Source organism: Emydura macquarii, unplaced genomic scaffold, assembly GCF_026122565.2.
Source record: "Emydura macquarii macquarii isolate MOO-44397 ecotype Brisbane River unplaced genomic scaffold, CSIRO-AGI_Emac_v2 contig_1230, whole genome shotgun sequence".
Taxonomy (NCBI): domain Eukaryota; kingdom Metazoa; phylum Chordata; order Testudines; family Chelidae; genus Emydura; species Emydura macquarii.
In genome coordinates, this window is record NW_027131367.1 from 8,672,329 (window position 1) to 8,693,923 (window position 21,595).

General features: G+C 38.4%; 1 protein-coding gene across 1 annotated transcript; it reads right to left on the reverse strand.

The window, feature by feature from the left end:
• Positions 1 to 908: 908 nt before the first annotated feature.
• Positions 909 to 20,041, reverse strand: DGKE (diacylglycerol kinase epsilon). The gene is made up of 11 exons (XM_067547815.1): positions 19,088 to 20,041; positions 14,172 to 14,331; positions 11,472 to 11,591; positions 10,156 to 10,299; positions 8,482 to 8,639; positions 8,037 to 8,088; positions 6,764 to 6,877; positions 5,530 to 5,601; positions 4,711 to 4,838; positions 4,273 to 4,384; positions 909 to 3,949 (listed from the first exon to the last, which is right to left on the reverse strand). Exons 1-11 carry the CDS (start codon positions 19,546 to 19,548, stop codon positions 3,758 to 3,760), a joined length of 1,713 nt encoding a protein of 570 aa, XP_067403916.1. The 5' UTR covers positions 19,549 to 20,041; the 3' UTR covers positions 909 to 3,757.
• Between the last annotated feature and the right edge of the window lie 1,554 nt (positions 20,042 to 21,595).

Below are 21,595 nucleotides of genomic sequence, written 5' to 3' on the forward strand. Positions count from 1 at the left end.
AGAGTTAATAAGTAATAAGGGGTTAAGAGGGGAGAAAAAAGTTCACTCTATAGTTAGGTTTTGTGTGCAAGTTTAATTCCACCAAAAACATTTTTACTGTAGGTTATAAACCCAGGAAAAGGATTTATAACAGACTCACTGACTGATCTTTAGTTACACTAGCATACGCTGCAATAAAATCTCAAAATAGCCTAGAATTACAGCTTTTTGAGTAAGTGTTTTGAATGCTTGCTAAATTAATATATTAATATTTCTATAGCTGTGCATTTTATTCAAATTAATATTCTATGAGAAGCCACTGAGAAATTACATGTATTCAAAATTTGTGTCATCTTTAAATGCTCTGTTGCTTTTCTTAGAGTAGGGTATGAATTTCAATAGCAGAGCACCCTCTTCTGAGTAACTAATATATTGCAATATTTTTATTATTCTAATTTTCAGCACCTATTTTTATTAAAAATATTAGAATAATCAATAGACAAAATTGTATCAGGTGCTTCATGTTTTCTACCACCGTGGTTTTTTTTTAAATGTGAATTTCATCAAGTTCACAGCCACAGTCACCTGAGCAAGTACCATTATATTAAACAATGAAAAGTAGCTTTATTTAATTTATATGAAAATGAGATGTGGGGGGCCAAATGATAATGATGACTTCTGCAGGCAGACTAAAGTGTCTGCACAGGAAGAAATTCACAGCAGAATCTGACTCTAAATTTGTGATGAACTGGAAAGTTTTGCTTCAAACAAAACAGTCCAGCAAGAGAAGTTAAAAAAACACAAAATACAAAAAACCCAACACAGAGTGGTAAGTTGGGAATTGCAAGATTTGTGATCACTTGACAAACTCTAGCTCTTTTTTTTAAAATCCTCTGACCTGCAGACAACTAGAGACAATTGCAGTAAAAGTGGTCATGGCATATCTGACTTGGAGATAAAAAGTTATAGTGAGTGCAATTTTCTCCAATCCTCAAATACAGTATTGTGAAAGGCTTTCAAAGCATACAACACCTACATTTGTTACCCATCAAATGCCCTCAACTATCCAGACAGTCACTGCTGATCGGTCATATGTGCTGCACAATTCTCCTCCTGTCAGAATGCAAAGAGTGATGATCTGGCTGAGACATACAGGGCCATCCTCAGAAAGCAGCTCTCCAAAATTACCAAGTAGGTGTCAGATGAAGCGTTACCTTCACTGTCCATTTTCTTCATGGATTTGTATTGCCCACAGAGTATTTCACCCATTTGGCACCATATCCAGAGAAGTGCTCAGTGAGTTGCAGTCAGTGGAAGGATTCAGCCTATCTGCATACAGTATCACGTGGCCAATACCTCATTGTTTGAGGTGCTGTACCTATGTTTCCTTCCTCCAACCAAGAACAAAACTAACTGAGAGACAGCCTGCTATCGCCTATTGTGCTGTCATCTACAGCAGTGTTTCTCAACAACTGGTCTGTGGACTGGTGCCAGTCCCCAAGATCTCCCTGACATAGTTTAGGAAGGCAGCAAGCAGGTCCCTGGTATCAAAAGAAACAGTGATCTAGAAAACAGGAAAGATTTTCAATTTGCCTTCTCCCAAGGACCAGGAAAAAAGCATTTTATAGATTTTGTTTTAAGGGTAGAGAAGGGGTTCAAATTTTTAAATTTCTGAACAGTTTTTGATCCTATGAGTAATGAAATATCTTGACAATTTCTAGATAAACTTTAGATAACTCTTGCGAACACAGTTTGATAAGTTTAGCTCACACTACCCAGTCACTGTCTTTCTAACATATTTGCATTCCAAATACATACACAGTTTTTCCAGAGCTTTATAACTTGTCTGTAAACATTAGCACACAAGGATAAGAGCATAATAATTAAATAAATATTTTTAAAAATAGGTTTGGATAAGTTATTCAAATGTAAATAAATAAAATAGAAGCTTACCAGTTTAAAATGATTTTTAAGCTAGTATAACCTACAATCAGTTTAATTAAAGAAGATTTGGATAGCGGATTTATCTGTAACATGGTATACCTCCTTTGGGTATTTTTAAATGACTTTTTATGTGGACTTTTATTACTCACATTGCTCTATGTATTTACATGATAAATTATAATTTCAAAGGAGGTATATAAGTCTACCGAGTATGAAATAAACATTTTTTCTCAACATTTACAATTCATTACATTCTAACTGCATATAATGCACATCTTGCAATCTTGTCTAAATATCAATTTACTAATGTCAGTAGTATTTAGAATCTAGCATGTAAACTTTTAAAAGGGACACCGCCAAGATAAAACATATTTTTATCTTGAAAGATTATTAAAAATGGAAGAGTTTCAAAAATGTAATTAACATTTGACCATATAAACAATGTTTGCTTTTTGCATTTTCATTCAGCATGGGAAGTTTAAATCGGAAAGGGTGTGTTTCACTTCCTGGTCTCTCATGCACTGGTACAATGCTGCCCATAAATCTGAATAAAAATGCTTAAATAAATTCTTTTAAAAAAGGTTCACATTAACATTAAGTAATCTATGGAAACATTTTTTAGATTTTGTAGATTAACTGTATTTGTTCTACAAAACCTAGATATATGGCCTACCCTACTTGACAGTGTCCCTTTAGGCTAGCCTACAGGAAACAAAAGGAAAGTTATTTTGGGTGCCAATTTAAAATGACAAAAGAAGTAAGAAAATTCATTGTTTAGACCCAGACTCTTTCCTTAACTTGTTACTGTAGTTATCATAAGCAGCACACATCCACTATAAGTTCAGTTACTGTTTGGAGATCATCTTCAGTACATGAGCTTAACTAGACTGTTTAGTGACAGGGTTTACACCATAGTTTCGAGCTCTTGGCTTTTGTAGGGTTAAGTCACTCACTAATAAAATAACTAAGCAGCAGATATTGATTTCTGCTGAGGTAATCATGAAGTTTTAAACCTGAGAAGCTTTACCCTGAGAAGCTTCAACTAGATCAATATTTGCCATGAGAAATTTTTATGGTTACCTAAACACGATGTTTATATTTACTGTTACATCTATTCTGAATATTTGTATCAGAAATAGTAATAATGCTCTTTTGTGGTCATAAATTTAAATGAGAGATGAAGTTATAAATCTGGCAAAACTATCATTCACCTCTCATGACCTAGTCAGGAAGCAAAATGTACATATGTTCTCCATTTGTTTCAGCAGATAATACATTTTTTACTGAATCAGATCATATACGTATATATGATCAATGACGTGGAACAGACTGACTTGCCATGTGGCCATTGTCAGATAATCATGAGACAAGATCAATTATCTGTAACAATTTTTAAAGTGTTGCTAATGGTCACCAAAAGAAACCATCCTGTTATATAGGACTTAAAAGATGTTCCTGCTATCTAAAGTCACATGTTGATATTTCTTTTACGTGCACCTCACAGTATATTGTTGTATTGAGTCAGACACATTACTTATTTAAAACAGAAAATAATATTCTCAAGACATACTAAAACAACATTTAGCCTTAAGAAAAATCGGGTTAAGTTACGGTGAGAGCATTTTTATAGTAGACACCTAAAATATTTTGCTAAAGTTTAGCCTGGACCTTTTTCCATTAATACTTGAAAGCATGGCTTTTTTTTACTCCTATACCACTCACAAGTCTACACCTTTCTGTATAAAGGTATAGTTACTGAGATAGAACATTTAATACATATTTAACTAAGCTTTTCTTAACAAAAATTAATATATTATGCAAAATTCTTCAAAACCTATATGTCTTCATCCGTCTGTTCCCTTGTGTGTTCCTGCTCAGACGTGCTAGAAGCATCATCATCTGTTTGTTCACCCGAGTGGTATAACATCAGTGCATGTGTCTTATGAGTTATGGTAACAGTGCAGGGTCCCTGTGCCCATGGCTCTCCATCCACCTGCATTGGCATCTTTGAATTCTTCAGAATCAGCTGGTATTAAATAAAAGAGTGCATACAGAATCATAAACAGTTCAGTACACCAAGGATATTTCATTTACAACTCCTGCCTACATACTGATACAGCAAGGTTTCAGCCTCCCAGTATATTGTTGGTTACACACATGTACAGGGTGCCCATCATTGTGTCATGTGGGTGCAATTTAAGTAGCAATTAACTATTCCAAGAAAGATGAACACCAGACTCCCCGACAAACTACAGAATTTAAAGACAAAGACATGATCAGCCAGCTGAGTGCCTAAGATGACACATTCATTCCAAAACCTGGGTAAAGGCGATTTTAAATGCTACGTACCCTCACAGTGTGTGCCTGTCCTAGTCGAACAGGGTTTGCCAATTTCACCTGAATCTGTGCACAATGGAAAGAGCCATGAACTCCAACAACTTCCAGCAGTCCATCATCATGCCTAAGTTTTAGAAAAAGAGACATTTCCCATAAAAAATAGCTGTGAATACCACTGAGGTAACTGTATAAAACTTTACATAGTCTTTGTATTAATAGATAAAACTAATGGAGGCAACTGATACAGTACATAAGCTTAAAACTATCTATTAGCCTTCTACTGCATAACAAATTCAATGCACTCTATAAAATCTTGTGGCCCAGTTTTGCATCACCTACTCATGTGAGCAATCCCTCTGATTAATGGGACTGCTTACTTAAGTAAAGCTCATTGGCCTTTACACTGTAATAAAAAAAGTATATATTAGTATATACTGATGCAGTACATACCTTGCCAGGGGATAAGGCTCATCACCCATTCCTTCCCATAATCTACAGCCACCTCCCCAGTATCCAATATTCAGGACGATGATACCTTCCAAATTCGGCAGATCGATTCTCTCACCATCCAACTCTAGCTTTACAGATACACAATAGATTGTTAGTAAGTTACTGTGGGTCAAATTCTCCACTTGGGCATGTGCCCAGTTCTCTTCATGCATTAGGCTAGGTATCATCTCACTGAAGTCAATGTGAATTGCGCATATATCTGAAGTCAGAATTGGCCCCATATGATCAGCATGTATGTTATTTATAAAATAAATATAAACATATTAGAAAACAACATTTTTCACTTCATAATGTGGTACCCTATCCTACAACCCCCATTTCTATTATTAACTAGAACATTACAGTTGCAAGGGGTTAAGTGACAGACTTGTGTAGTTCCTCTGCACTGGAGCAAATTTGACCTATACATTGGGATTTTAGCTACAGCAGGGGCTCAACCCGAAGTCCACAGATGTAACTGGGAATCTTCAATGGGCTTAGGATCAGGCACTAGAGACTGTACAGTAAGTCTGGACTAGTCAATTACCACAAGTTAATTTTGCTATTATATCAAAAGGTAAGCAATATACAGGTATGCTTTAGGAAGTGTCTATGATAGTACCTAGTGGAAACTTAGACTTAGACTTTGCTTAGACTTTTTTTATTAATAAAAACTACTAGATCGTTTCCATTTAAGATTCTGCTTTCTTGAGAGAGGAAGGATGTATGTTCCCCAGGGCAAAAAATGAGTTAACTCACGAGAGAATGTAGATACCTTACCTCAACCTTTTTGTTAAGATCTTTACATTCCTGTACTAAACAATCTTTGGTTCCATAGAAAAAATAAACAGCCTACAAAAAGTTAAAGAGAAACCAGTATCAAAAACAGACAAAGAGAAAGACTAAGGTAATTTAATTATTGTTATAAGAGCTTTATCTGAAATTCTTATTTAACATGAGATATTTGTGTATCCTCCTTGCTTTTGCGTTTTCAGGAATAGGACTACCCAGTTATTACTACCGAGGGCAAATAAGAGTTTCCTTTTAAAATAAAATCTGTACTACACTTTTAAATAGAGTTGGGCGGTGCCATTGTTCCAGTCCATTAAGTTTCCAAATGACTAAGAAGGTCTATAGAAGTAAAAACAAACTACAGACTGCTTTGCAGGTAATTAAGAACGAGAGCCTTTCCCTCTGCTTCCAGAAAGAGAGCAACCAAAGCAGTTGGAACCTTGAAATGCATCTGACCCACCATAAGCTCCCCATGGAAGCTCCTCCACAAGAGCTCTAGGACCAGACCTCTTCTAAAATTGGGGTGGGAAGAAGCAGAGCTAAGAAGAATGTTCCTTTGTGGTACTAGAGTCTATATTCTCAGTCACTACTGTACAACCTGGGGATATGGAGTGGTAAGTAAGCCAATAGCATCATGGTGGTGGACCAGCAAAACAGCTGTGTGGAGACAACGGTCCCCCCCAGTTGACCAAGATCCACATGCATCTCAAGACATGTACTGAAGGGTAATGAACTTCCTGATGAAGGGAGATGAACCCTGAACACCCAATGGAACAAAGAAGATGCAACTCCAAGAGCTAAACTAGAAGAGTTTCTCTCTCCCTATGTAGGAAAAATTTCACATAAGGGATGATAGGGCACTAATGGCAGTTTCAGAAGTGGTATCGGATGTAGCTCCAACTGCAACAAATCAGGGGCCTGAGCTGTTTCCACTGAAGTCAAAGAGAAACTTGTCATAGTGCAAGAATGCATGGCCATGATATTTAGCAACAACAATAACAAAAGCAAATACACATTAGAATAAACTAGACACTAGTAAAGCAAAAGCTCAGTCTAAGACACAGAAAAATGTTTATCCAAGTTTGTCTTACACTGTTACACAAAATAGCTGCTACTTAAATACTTGCATGAATTAATGGGGCTATTTACAGCCTTTTGATTAAAGGGTGCCAATTCACAATACCTTTGGCAAGAAGTGGGAATGTTATTTTATCAATCACACCTTATTAATAATTCTGCTGGAAAACAGAGAGGGAGTCTTCTCACGATGCGCATGAAAGTTGAGAGCCATGAGAGCATCAGGTCCTATAGAAAAATAGTTGTTCATTGTGAACACCTGTGGGACAAGACCTCTAGTTAAAATTATGGAGTCATGAAAACAAACGTCTAGTAATATGTAAATTGGAAGTTACAAGTGTGCAATCTGAAGTAGCAAATAACCAGTTTTTAGCTAGTATAAAATGATTAAAGGCTCTCAGTTATACAGGTGCTTTGATGAGAATTATCCACAGATGGGAGAAGCACCAATGTTACAGAGCAGAATTTGGTCCTATGAAATTAAAATAGTCAAAGTTTGCTGCACTTATCAATACACTGTCACCACTTAAAAATTATTGTTGGATTCATGGATTCATGCACACACTTCTCAGCGACCACAAGCTTTGACTTCCTCAGAGAGAAGGAAATCCCAGTGACCAATTTCAAAGAATCATTTGTTTTAAAATGCTTTTTTTGGCACTTTCATTGCTTTCTCTGGCATTTTAAAAAAGAAGATAAAGGTTCTTAATGCCAGATCTGCAAGCACAACATGTAGGGATCCAGTGAATAAACTCTAAATTCTGCATTTCTTTCTGTGGATCCTAACCTTTTCCAGCTGACGGTGCTATACTTTCTAACTACAATATGCAAATATAGATAGTTCATTAAATCTTGGAATAGTATGACAGGAATTTCAACTAACTCTGTGGCAAGTCAGATATCAATTCCCACAGACACTATTCCAATCCCCTCCAACCCACCGTGACTAGGGGCCTGATTCATCTCTCACTCTGATGAGAATTAGAGGTAACCCTACTGATGTCAGTTACAAAAGTGTCAGCCAATCAACAAAACTGTTCATTGTTTTCAATGCTCCAATACTATTATCCCTAAAGCTTCCATCTGCTTTTCTAATGTACTGTGAACAGAAAAGAAGAGCTTAGTGAACAGAGCACTGGACTGGGACACAGGAAACCTGGGTTCTATTCCTGGCTCTGTCACCGGCTGGTTGAGTGACTGTGGGTGAGTTATTTCACTTCTCCATGCTGACCTCCTTTGTAAAGCTTTTTGAGATCTTTTGATAAGAAGTGCTATATCAGCGAGGTATTATTTCTACACAACATTCAAGCCAGACAGTTTATTTTATTTTATTTAAAAATCATATGCAAGTAGGAAATAAAATAACCAGTTCATACAAGCATCTGGTAAGATCCACATTTTAGAGTTTGAAATCATACCTTTTGCTTCCTTAAATTGTAGTATCCTTTGTTTGTTACCTGAACCTTCCATCTGAAAAACAAAGGCTATTATTTAGTCAAGTTAAAGAAGATGAACAACTCTCACAGAACTCAAACTGCAATCAAGAAACCAACAACTGTGGTATAAGAAATTATAATGAAAAGATGGATGTTCCTCAAAAGATTCAGAGGTTTGGTTAAATATTTAAAAGTTTCAGCATCGGAGAAGCTGCTTAGTAGAGGCTCCTCCATCTCTGACCTCTACTGCCCCCTAGTTCCCTATTGGAGCAGTTACACTTGAGTAAACCTGTTAGTGCCATGTTTGCGTTTCCTTACCAAAACACTGCTGTCACTGGGCATTACTGTTGATTGGTGATGCTTTCTGGAGTTTATAGACAAAACAGTCAAGGTGCTGTGGGATTCACCTTTATACTGTGCTACTCACCTGTCTAGTTTAATTCCATCTGCCTCCATTACATTTCGTAAAATTTGTTCCACTGGGACTTCTCCAGCATAACCGGCACCCCAAGCCAACGTATTAGACAGGTCATTACCTGTTCCGAGAGGTAAGATTGCAACTTGTGGAATATACCGTTCTTGTCCCTGTGACATAGAAATGTTACATTTTAGAGTCTCCTTTTCTAGAGTCTCCTCCCTCCCTGTTATCGCCAAAAATGTTAAAGATAGCTGAACGCCATTAATGAAAAGCTGCTTCAATGGTTATTACAAAGTGGCACAGCTGGTACTGTAAGCATGGCAGATGTCAAATCTAAGCACTTGTGATGGAGAAAATGTGAAAGGTGGAATTTTTAAACTAGGCAAAAATCAAATGCACAATAATAAAGCGTATCCCCAAATGAGCAGTCCTTTAGGAAAATGTCTTGCCTTTCCCTCTGTAAAGTTGGTATATCTACCTAGTTTACAGAGCTGTTGTGAGGTTTAAGTTTTCAATTGAAAATTAATTTGAAAAAGTGGCATCATGGTTACTGTTGTTTAATCGGGGTATACACATTTATAAGAAAAAAGATGTTTTTTCTCAGGGATCTGAGAGTCAAGCTGGGCTCTTTTCTCCCTTCACTTACCACCAGTAATAACAGTTTTACAGCCCAGGCCCCTGAGGAATAACTATGTACTGCCAGTAATGGGTTTTCAGGAGCATAAAATTTTGTAAAGAACTCTGCTAAGAAGGCATGAGGGGGACTAGAATTCAGCTCACACCATCTTAAGTATGTTAGCTTTGTAGGGCTAAGAAGACATTTTCTTCACATTTTGAAACTTTAGTTCTAGTTCCACATATTTCATTGCATCTGCGCATATCTCTCTCTCAAAAGAGTTCATAAGTTGAGGATATGCATCAGGACCCAATGGTGGGTTTCAGTACAGTACCTCATAAAGTATTATTAGTATATTAACAAATATAACATTTATTTTGACTGATTCCAGAAAATTCAGCAATGGGAACTAAGTTTTTCTTATCCAATCTTGTGAACTTTACTACTTGTTTTCTTTTTTATGTAGAGAAAAGAAGGTGCATGGATACTAGACAGAAAGGGCGACAATTAGATACACTTCAGAGTTTAAACATCCCAGGAGGTCTTGCTGATACTTCTTAAACTGAAAACATGTTCTATTTAGCAGCAATACTAAACACACAACGTTTCTTCACTTCTTGTCAGTAAATAACGGTAGAGTGAAAACCAAATCTTTAATAATTTATTTACTTCTGTCGTTTAATCCCCTTCTAAAGTCACAATCCTGCAATTGTACCATTATTTTTGGTGGCTTTAGAAGTTGAATACTTGCGGTGAGAAAATAAGCAGCCAGAGCAGATGAACCTTATTAATATGGCCATTAACAGCAAAATAAATCTCTTTAGATTACAAATGAAGATGAATGCATAAAACACGCTACACTCTATGAGCAGAATGGCTTTTAAATTAAATGTTCAAAGTCTGCATCTCTTTATTGTACATAAGCTACTTCGCAAATACTTTTCTTAATAGGTTTACGCTGAAAGATAGGAATGACCCATATACAGATAAGAGATTAGGCTTTACACTTTGGCCAGTTACAAAAGTTATTTCACCACAATACATGTGAAGGTACTCAAACACAATACCTTTATCTTCATTTCATCAATTGCATCCAGGACCCAGCCCACTGTGCCATCCCCACCACAAACAATTACCCTAGCAGAATTATAAGGCAGCAAGGTACAAAGCTGGAGTGCTTTGGCAGGTGAAATTTTGGTCAGATCAAAAACCTAAGAACAAATGAAAATAAAAATGAAAATTTCCATAAGTTAAGATACACAACTTATGGCTTACTTCACATATCAAATATCTTCACTTTAAGAAATACATCATAATGCAAATCGATCATCTTAAGTTCCAGTAAACTACTCCGGCAAATGGTCATACCAGTCTTCAATGTCTGAAACCAAATTCTACTCAGAGTCACATGAGTAGTTACTTCAGGGAATACTCATATTAACAAAGCAAATAGGATTTTGCCCCAATGAAATTTGTTTGTATCCAGTAACATCAATCCTTCACCAGTACAAGAACCAAAAGTAATTAAATAAAAACTGTTTGGTTTTTTTTTAAAAAAAAAAAGACTTAATATTCAGTTTGTGAAAATGTTTGTTCGAGACTGCTCTTGGCATTGATTTTTTTTTTTTTTTAAATGGAGACCTTAATGATTTTTTGCTAGTCTGTATTTAAAGGCTCTTGCTTTGAACTTTGCAGGAAGAGAATTAAGGTGTAGTCAGGAAGTCCACACACAGCTAACATACGTCAGAGCATCCTGTGCCTTTCCATTTGAGTTTAAGGGGAAAATGTCAACAGAGAGAAAAGCAGCAACACAGGAAAATGGCCACAAATTTTGTCATCTTCACAAGTAAAGTTACGATTAAAAGTTTCAAAAGAATCAGATCAATCAAACACATTGTCTACTAGCAACTGTTGCACCAGACAGAATGACCACAGTTCCTGGTGTTGCACCAGGCATCATGTAGTGAAAAGCAAAGAATTATGATTATGAAAAGAAAGAGTTACGGATTTTATTTTAGATTTAAAGTTTATTTTTGTAATTGTTTCCAGTCTTAAAAACCTCATACCTTCCTGAATAAATAGGAGACTTATGGTACATATAACCAGTGAGGGCATTATTGCAAGTTCAACTTCTATAAACCTTGGTGACACATAGCTCCTTATCAAACTCATTGTAAAAAAAGCTCCTTAAGTTGCCCTTGCAGACCAGTGCTTAAAAGCCTATTGGCCATTTTTCTTCAAATGAGAACTGCACCAATCTGTTTTGTTAGCTGGAGTTTTGTATAAACTGCTTTAAGAGATCCTACAGTCCCTATATAAGCAAAATGCTGGTGTCTTTCAGTCCTTAGTTTATTACATAGTTATGGCTTTCCACCTCAATTACCTGAACTGGGTTTAAGAGGATCTTAAACTCTCCCAAGAGTGTTTCGGCCATGTTGTTTCCACTACGAGTATTAGCCAGGATTATTATGGGGGTCCAGTGTTTACCATAGCAGGATGCCAACTGCAGAAAGAGAAAAATTCCATATGTACATAAATGTGACAAAATTGAAAGGAACGAGGGGCTTTGAATATCAACTTCATTCCCCATTCACAAAAAGACATGAAAAATGAATTACTCAATTTTAAATAAGTAGCAGCCAATTTCCTTTTCATAGTGAGCACAGAAACAAGCGACCACTGCAAATAAATGATAAGCATTACAACTTATTTCAACCAGTAGCTTTTCCAAGTCGATGAAGACTTATAGTACTAAAAATCATTTAATTTTTGTGTCGTTTTCATAGTTTCTTCTTGCCACTTTTGCTAATCATCAAGAGCTTTTTAACAAGAGCTGTCAAACAGTCCCTATCTCTTCTACACTTAATCTTGCAATGAAATCATATCAGAATTATCTTTACAGCAGCACTGAGGTCTTAAACACAGGACTATACCTTCATAGATAATGCTTTTGTTCAAACAGAAATGATTTCCATAACAGCAGGGATATACAGAAAATTAACAGCAAAGTTAAACTTTTCTACAAATATCTTTTACCAAATTTACGCAAAGATGCAAGTTCCCCTCTAAAAGGACTTTGTGTTTTCAGTACTGCTGACCTCAAGGGTTCAAATACCATGAATCAGAACCATAGATTAAAAAAAGAAGAAATCCTGCTTTTTGTCTGTCTTCTAGTTTTTTACCTCCCCCATGAATCCTCCAATTTCTAAGTGACAATTACAGGTTGAAAATTCAACCTTGAATCATACACAATAACACAGGCCCTAACTCCCTTCCCCCTCACCTTTGCTGCCCACTCCCCCAAGCTCCCTCCTCGCATGTTCCTTCAGGACATCCCAATTCCCATAGCCTGCTCTCCCCCTACCCTCCCGCCAACCTGTAATGCAGGCCCCCACTTTCCCAACCTCATATCCTCTGGCTGGATCCAGCAGTTGCCCCATGTCTTCAGCCTAAGGGAGGAGGTTTGCTTTGTGCTCTTACATCCAATAAGTCTCCTTTCCTGCACTGGGGTGGGGACAGCAAGGCTAAGGTTACTGAGCTTGGAGTGGGGCTGGGCTGCTGTTCTGGAATCTGACCTGCACAGAGCACACAGGGTTGGCTGCTTGTGGCATAAACAGCACAGTAGCGTGTAGTTGCTGAAGGGAGAAGTGCAGGAACCTCAGATAAAATTTCTGAGCTGCTTGTGTTTTATCACAAGAGTCCCCTAAAATTGGTCTGAAATCGTTCATAGATTTTAAGGCCAGAAGGGACCATTAGAACATCTAGTTTAATCTCTTATCTATCATTGGCCACTAATGTCACCCAGTTAGTCCTGCATCCAGCCCAATAACTTGTGTTTGACTGATGCCTACCTTCTAGAAAGGCATCCACTCTTGACTTGAAGGCATCAATAGATAGAGAATCCACCACTTTCCTTGGAAGTTTTCTCCAATGATTAAATCACTCTCACTGTTAAAAACGTGTATCTTATTTTTACTTTGAATTTGTCTGGCTTCAGCTTCCAGCCACCAGTTCCTGTTTTGCCTTTCTCCACAAGATTAAACAGCCCTTTAGTTTAAGTGTTTTCTCCCCGTGAAGTACTTATACACTAGTCAAGGTATTTTTTAGTCTTTTTGTAACTCTGTTTAGTTTAAGCTCTTTAATCTCTCACTATCAAGCATCTTCTTCAGCCCTTGAATCATTTTTTGCGGCTCTATTCTGCACTTTCTTTGGTTTTTCCAACATCCTTTTAAAACTGTAAACACCAGAACTGCACGTAGTGTTCTAATATCAGCCTCACCAATGGCACATACAGAAGTAAATTCACCTAGTCGTACTCCTATTCACTACTTCCTTGTTTATACATACAAGGATCCCATTAGCCCTTTTTGCCACAGCATTGCTCTGGGGAGTTCATGTTGAGTTGAGTTGCTTGTTCGCTACGATCCCTAAATACTCTGAGTCCTTGCTTTCCAGGTACAGTCCTCCAATCATGAATCTTGCGGTAGTACTGCGAGTGTTGACACTCTGCATTATGAAATAAAAATATTTTCTGTGTACCAAAATATAGTGTATTTTACAGCTGTACCTCTTTGAAGGATCAGTTTGTTTTCATAATATTTAATTTTTGCGTACAATAGAAGTTTATCCTTTAACAGGCTTATTCTTATCAGGTATCCCTTTAAAAAGACTTTATAGGATTTCTAATGTGTACAGTAGTGGCTTGGAGCATGGAAACTTTTCTTTTAAATGGCTCTGTTTACAGATTTTGCTAAAGATTTAATTAATATTTTCTAACATATAACAGGGAATTAAGCATAAATTACTTTTGGAATTATTGACTAAAGATGATTATTGGTTTTAAAGAGCTGTGGTTAAGATATCTAAGAGAGGAAGGTACCATAGCTTTAGTGTCACCTCTGAATAATTAAATGCAAAAGTCTGTTCAATCTCAACCATGATGTTAATAAAATGACTAATACATTCAGATCAATAAATTGAGCATTTCTGTTTCCAACACGGATTCAGTGTATAACCACCACCATGTCATTGCACTTATCATATTTACAATTACGTATTATTAAAAAAAAATAATAAACATTACCTTTCCATAATCAGTTCTTTTATCTTTACGCATCTGATTAATGGTGGATAAGTAATATGGTGGAATAATTACGTTTCTGAATTCTCCAAAACTACACTTCTCACTCTTTAAAGAATTCTGCATGCATTCATCATGTACCGTGTGCTGACACCAAATGCACCTGAAAATTGAAACAAACAAACAAAGAGTTCAAATGTTTCACTTGATTTCGAACTATCCATTTGGATTGAAAGGTTAAGTTTACTTATTTTACATAGGGCTCTGTAAAAACACTTTATGAAATACAGCACAAGTTATGCAATAGGACCAAGAAATAAGAGTGTAGAACCTTGCCTTAAATTACCGTACTTAATCAACAGCACTTACACACTTATTAGAAATATGCGGGATCTGATTCAGAAAAACTAGTTGTCTTTTTCTTATGGAATTAACAGAAGAGAGTAAACATGCTCTAAAAACATCCTCTTACTAATCAAATTAGGGAAAACCTTAGCAGTCACTATACACTACTATTTTTTAATTTACAAGCAACCATTCATTTTAAAATTTGTAGCTGGTAGAGAGCAGCAGAGCTGATAAAAGGACTGAGGAAAAACTCAGAGCAGATTTGGAGGAGCCAAAGGAAAAAAGAGTTCTTAAAGAGTACTCTTGGATTTTATGGGCATAGTGACCACAAAACTTTGAATATATTGGAGCTTATTAGGTCTGATCTTCAAGACTGACAAAAAGAGTATTAATGGGATGAAATTAAGAAAAACCCAGCTCCTTCTCAAAGTAAAAACTAGACTGGACAAAGCACTAGTAAATGTACTGTAGGGAAGAATCCCACACTGACAGTTGTGGATTAGCTGACCAAGTAGTGTCTGCGTATGATACATTAGAAGACCGAATACTTTTCCTAAACTATGTGAAGTTTAAAAGTCTTGCATTATTGAACTCTAACACAGAGTTTGTAGGCTAATAAACAAATATTCTCTCATGATATAAGATAGGAGGCAAGTATATTTAAGATTCTCAATATCACGTTCATTGTAATAATAAAGTCCAAGTTACCACATCACCTGCCAACACAACTAAACATGCAAATATGGAAAAACTGCTGATATGCTATCAGTTAACACACTTTTTGTCTCAGTGCCTAACTGATTTTATATATAAGTGAATACAGACAGCACACTACACAGCGCACACAATCTTGGGCTGGAGTACATGAGCATTGACTGTATGGAGTGTGCAGAGAAGTTCAAGAGGTTTATTCCCAAGGTACTGTAAAGACTCAAATAGGCAGATATCAAAATATAACTAGAAATAGGTTTCAGACTATTGGACAACTTGACAAAACAGTATCCTGGAACAATATTTACTTCCATCTAAAAACAGAGCAAATATTTATATCTTTAACCAAGTAGGAAAACATTATTTTTTGTGCGCTCATTGAAAAAAGTACTCAAGGTATAGTTATAACAAAATGATTAATATTAAATATTACAAGACACACTACATATTCATAACTCATTACAAACAAACAAACAAACCTGAACAAGTTCTCTGTTGATTTAAGGAAAACAAACACATTGTACTTCAAATCCACTACCGAACAAACAGTCACTGTCAACTCAAGTTTGGCCAAATATTTAGGGTTTTGTATAAATGAGCTTTTACAAAATTTAAAACCAATGGAAATATTAAATTTTTTTGGTAATTACAAGAGAAACAGTTGCTATAAACTATAATATTCCCTTCCACAATTGGCAACAGGAACACTGCAGAATTGAAAACTTGAAAGTGACTATAAACAGAAGTGTAAATAGCGTCATTCATTTTCATTAACTCAAAAAAAAAAAAAAAAACCAAATAATTTTAAAAACAAAACCCCCCTGAATTTTAAAATTGATTTTTTATTTAATAAGTTAGTGTTAGTACGAAGATAATACATTTATAAACAAAGTCAATTTAAAAAGTTGACAGCATCCCTTTAAATCCTAAATTCCAAGGGGTGTACAGAATTATGCAAAGCTGTAGCACAAACTCCCACAAAACAGTTGCTCAGCTTTTTAACTTATAGCTGTTCTGAAGAGAGCCAATATAGGGTGAAATATAATACCTATCCCCATCCTCTGCAAAAGGCTAATCCTGCTTCACCACATCAAAAAACCTGATTTAAGCAGCTGTGAAAGCTATTTTTAGAATCCCTCATTAATCCAGCTCTTAGCCAGAGTAGCAATGACATCCCATATAACCTGAACACTGACATTCCTGATGGGTGACCATTTTTTTCATTGCCGGCCATGAATCCTGCCCTCAAACAAACACACTTGAAGCTCTTTCCTGATGAGTTGGTTATTTGCTCTTCTGGAACTCTACTCACTCACAAGGTGATTTGCCAGAATCACATAAGAGCTGGGCAAAAGTAGGAAGCAAGTATAATCTAGGAAAGAAGCAATTCATTTGTAACATTACAGCCACAATTATACCTTCCCTATCCTCAGAAGCACCTACTGACATCTATGTATCAAAGATATTTAACTGAACAAGAGAGGGAAGAAAGTCACAGATTTTTCAGCTATCAGCAGCTGCTGAAAAGATTATCTAAGAGCAGGGCCTACGAAAACTCAGAATACAACAGAGCTGTAACAGTAAATTTAAAAGTACTGCACCACCAAACAGTTTTGGACATGCCATGCAGAGAAGTTCACACTGCTGCGGACAATGTGCAAGTCAATTCCAATGTTCAGACATACAAGTTAGATAGACAATGGAGGTACTCCAGGAATATCCATCTGTTGCGAGAGCCGGTTTTATGCTGGCAGAGTTCAGTCAGTGTAGTTGCCAATGAATACTCATGCCAGCTTTGTACATACTTTGCTTGGGATCAACACTCCATTTTCTTTATCATATAATTTGACTGCCAAAGATTTTTTTTTGAAGGCTATTGTTCACTTTGAAACCATTTGAAAGCTTCATCTCATCTTTTTGCTTTTATCCCTTCAACAATGACTCACTATTTCCTTTATGAAAACTCTAATTATTTTTAGAAAAATAAAAGAACATTATGCATACCCTGGACAACAATTAACCTCAATCTTATTTTGTGTATCCCTCTCTCCTCTTCTCTTGTCTGCTGTAATCTCTCTCCATGTCACAGAATGTGTATCAATGAAATTGTAAAGCCCTTGGAGTAAAAGGCTGTCTTCATTCTCTATACAAAGCACCATGCACAGTTAATTATGGCACTAGGTAGATATCTTAAATAAATATATTATTTCCTGAAATCTTGGAAGAAACAATGAAACTTCAAAAACACAAAAATTCCACTGGACGGAAAAGAGACAGGAAGAAAAGATGAGAAACAGATACAATTTATGTTATAAACTGCAGACAAATCATAGGACACTGGCGATCAGTATTAAATCAATGGTTGCCAAGGCTGAATGAGAGTTTAACAGTAGAACAGTAGTTTTATACACAGAAATATATTCACTATTTGTCCATGCAGCTATACAGCTTCAGAACCTGGCAAAAGATTCCTAAGGTGGTTCTTCTAATTAGCTCGCCTCATGAAAATTACCTGAATAAGTAAATATGAAGCAGCAGGCAGCCATCCATCCCCCAGTACAATAACTATATTTTGTTCATATTAGCCTAGCGAAAAACAAAGGCACAAAACAGAGCCTTGCATAAAACAAATTGCCACAAAATAGACCACAAATCCGCAAAGCATAATTTACAATAACACACATATTGCAAAACCGATACACAAACTTACATAATAAGACACTAGGGGAAATCCTAACGCCAATAAAATCAGTGGCAGAACTCCAATTGACTTCAGTAGGGGGCCAGATTTCACTCTAGAAACTTATCCTACATAATGAGGGATGTAAACATAAGAGGCCAAATTTTTGTCTCAGTTACAGTGATATGAATCCAGAGTATGTTCAGTTACATCAATGGAGTTACAGTGAAAACAGAAATTGGTCCATGGGGATAATATTTACGGTACCAATTCCGTGACATTCATCAGTTCATTCATCAGACATTCATTCATCAGTTTCATGACATTCATGAGCACCTTACTCTATAAGTAATCCCTTGAAACCAACATAAGATCATTTTAGGGTATGTATTAGATATTTGTATTATAAGGTAACGATAAGTTAATGAGTGACATTATATCATCAGTTGTAAGAACTCCCCATTAACTTTCACAGGGAGTTCTGCTTATTATTATTATTTGTAGTATTGTAGCACTTGGAGCCCTTGTTATGGACCTGGATTCCATTGTTCTAGGTGTGGTACAGACACAGAACAAGAAAGTCCCTGCCTCAAGGGGCTTACAATATAGCCCTTGGCCCTTTTTGCACCTATACTTGTTTATTTAATTTATATTGTGTTTTGTCATGAGTCCAGGCCCCAAACCTGCAAAGATTTACACACACACTTAACTTTTTGCAATGTGAGTAGTTCCATTTAAGTCAATGGGACTACTCACTGTGTGTAAAGTTAAACAAATTGTAAATCTTTGAAGGAGCAGGCCTTAGTTTGTGAGCTCTCTGCAGCAGAGACAGTCTTACTACACGCCTGTACAACATCTAGAAAAATGCAGCCTTAATTTTTAATTTGGGGCCTTAAGTGTTACAATAATACAAATAATAATAAAACAGATGACATAGCAAGTTATGCTTTATCCCTAACTTATTACTCCATTCTCCCACCTTTACTCAGACTGAATACTATAGTATCTTACTTTATAAGCAGTCTCATTGATATGAGGCCCTGAAAGACATTCTAACAGAGATTAATGCTGGTCGACTTGTTTGAACTACAGTATTTTAGCATTTTATTTAGCAGTAAGGTAACCAAATATTGCCACTGCAATTACAATAATGACATGCAAGCACATTCCTCAGTTGTACCTGTAGTCACAGAGCTTGGGCTGCGTGCCACACTGCTGCTTGCATACGACACAATAACTGCACAGTGGGACGTTGCCTCGGATCCAATGATGTGCCATAGAGCTGTGGGCTCTGCCATCGCTCCTCATCATAATCTCCTTGCAGAGGAAACGCTGGTCAGCCTGCTTGAGACACCCTTCATTGACACACAGCCCACAGCAGCTGCAAAAAGCCCCCTGGAGAATGTGCTGGGCACACACACAACAATAGGTGGGCTGGCCAAAGAGATCCGTGTAGTGCCAGTCATGCTTGCTCTTGCGGAAGATATCTCGCCTCAGCACCTGTCTCCGGGATCGCTGGAAGCTGCACCACAAGGTGATCACTACCGGCAGGATCACAGAACACAGAGTCCAAAAGGCCAAACTCCCATCCGCAAACACTCCTGACAAGGAGCGGGAACCGCTGTTTTCCTCCCCTTCCATCCCTTATGGATTTTAGCTTTCCCTGTCTAAATGGTCAAATTAAATGAGACAAGTAGGGCCAACTTGGGTCTCACTTCCCAATTCAGGGATCCTGTGGGTGGGTTTACGAACCATCCTTTACTGTACGTTTTAACTTTTCCCCTATTATTCTTATACTCCCTTTTCCCCTGAAGCCTGGCCTAATAACAATTACTAACATCAGACTGGCATCTCATCAGACTGGATACCCCGCACTTGTTATAATGAGGATAAACCTTTGTCCTCTTTCCACCCTGGTATCCTCCGGATATCAGGACACGCACCCTCCCTGCCAGACCCCGGCTCTGACCAATCATCAGCCTCACTTTTCCGGATAGAAATATTCTGATTCTCCCTATACTCGCCCCCCCCCGCCGGGCGTGTGACAATTAACCTCTCCTCTTCTTAATGCGGGCAGCGCCCCTGGCCCAAGACCTGCTATAACAGCTAGGCCTCTCCGCCCTTTCTGGCCGCTATCACCTCCCCCCCGCCTCCATGCCCACCAAGTCCAGCTTTAACGCCCCCCCCCCCCAAACCCTGGCTTAACAGTGACCCCCCCGCCCCAATAACAACCTCCCCCTCTCGGGGTTTCTCTCACCCCCCAGCTCTTCTCTTCCCCTCCCGCCTACGGCCACCCTTCCCCCTCTCCTGCGATAATTACCCCACCCCCAGGGGCGAGGGCGGGGGGGAGGGGCGGAATTAGGCACCCCCTTTTCGTTTCACCTCCCCCGGCCCCAGCCACTCCCCTCCCCCACAGCAGCTTCCGCCCCACCAGCTGAACCCAGGCCCTGCTCGCGCCCAGGGCGGTCCCGGTTGCCGGGTGCCGTGCGAGGGGCTGCCGCGGCCCGAGCCGGTTCCCCTGCACGGGGCGGGTGGCAGGGCCCGTGGAGCGGCAGCGGCGGCAGCAGCGAGGATGAGCCGGGGCCCGGCAGCTGCGGAAACGGAAGAAGCCGAGACGGGGGGGGGGGGGGGTCCTGGCGGGGAGGGAGCTGCTGATGGGGGTTGCTAGGAGACGGGCAGGCAACCGGAAATGGCCTAGAGAGGGGAGGAGAGAGAGGATGGAGCCAATGAGAGTGAAGGAGGCAAAGCGAGAGGGAGGGTGGAGGATGGAGGCGGAGGGGAAGCAGGTAGCTGGAGGGGCACAGGGGAGAGGAGGAGAAGCGAGGCATATGCAAAGCAAAGGCCCCGCCAGGACTGAAAATGAACCATTGTCTGCAAACAGAGTAAATGGCCCCTCAGAGGCAGAACCCCACCCTGAACATCCCTCCATCCCTCCACAGATCCAAGGCCAGATTCTGCTCTGCAGGGCCCCGGCGTAGCAGAGTCACCCCAGAGTGATGGAGTTTCAAGGCAGAATCCAGTCCGACTGGGCTCCGTGGCATTTGGAAAGCCATGCACAGGGCTTCGCTCATGAATATCAGTGCCTGCTGGCTTCAGCACTGGCTGCTCAAAGATTCTCACGCCTTCCCTTTTTAAGCACCACTTGGGTTTTGCAAGAGGCCAAGAAAGGCAGATGTTCAGCCATTCGCACAGAACTGCAGTCCAGCAACTCCAGAGCAAATTGAATGGCTAGAGTATAGCACAAGTTCAGGACCACGAACAAAGCAAACACGGAGTCTCTTCGTAGGTTAAACGGATAGGCTTATAATATTGTAACTTTTCTTTCTATTACCTCAGATATAAAGAATTTCTTTATAAATTTCATTATATAGTTGTCAACAGAAATTAAGATTTAATTCTGTGCAGGGACTCACCTGTGTTTTTAGTTTCAGTTTGTATTCTTGTTCTGGAGCTTGTCATTCTCTTACTCGGTTTCATAGCATCTGCCTTTTCTGTATTCCTTAGGTTGCTTACTACTACAGTGGTGGTATCCTCTTCTTAGGCTAAGTTCAGGTCTCTTTCAATTTTGTGAAGGGAAATGGGCAGATAGAAAAGCTGCAAGAATATCATGGACTCAGCCTTTGACCCAGCTGCAGCTCTATGCACATCTCCTATGTGGAGTTTTACTGTCAAGGGTAGAAATCACCAG

Coding starts and splice junctions, on each gene's coding strand:
- DGKE (XM_067547815.1), bottom strand. CDS start 19,548: ATGGAAGGGGAGGAAAACAGCGGTTCCCGCTCCTTGTCAGGAGTGTTT. Junction 10,300..11,471: donor TCCTCTTAAACCCAGTTCAG/GTAATTGAGGTG, acceptor ATTTGTTCTTAG/GTTTTTGATCTGACCAAAAT. Junction 4,385..4,710: donor GAGCCTTATCCCCTGGCAAG/GTATGTACTGCA, acceptor TCTAAAACTTAG/GCATGATGATGGACTGCTGG.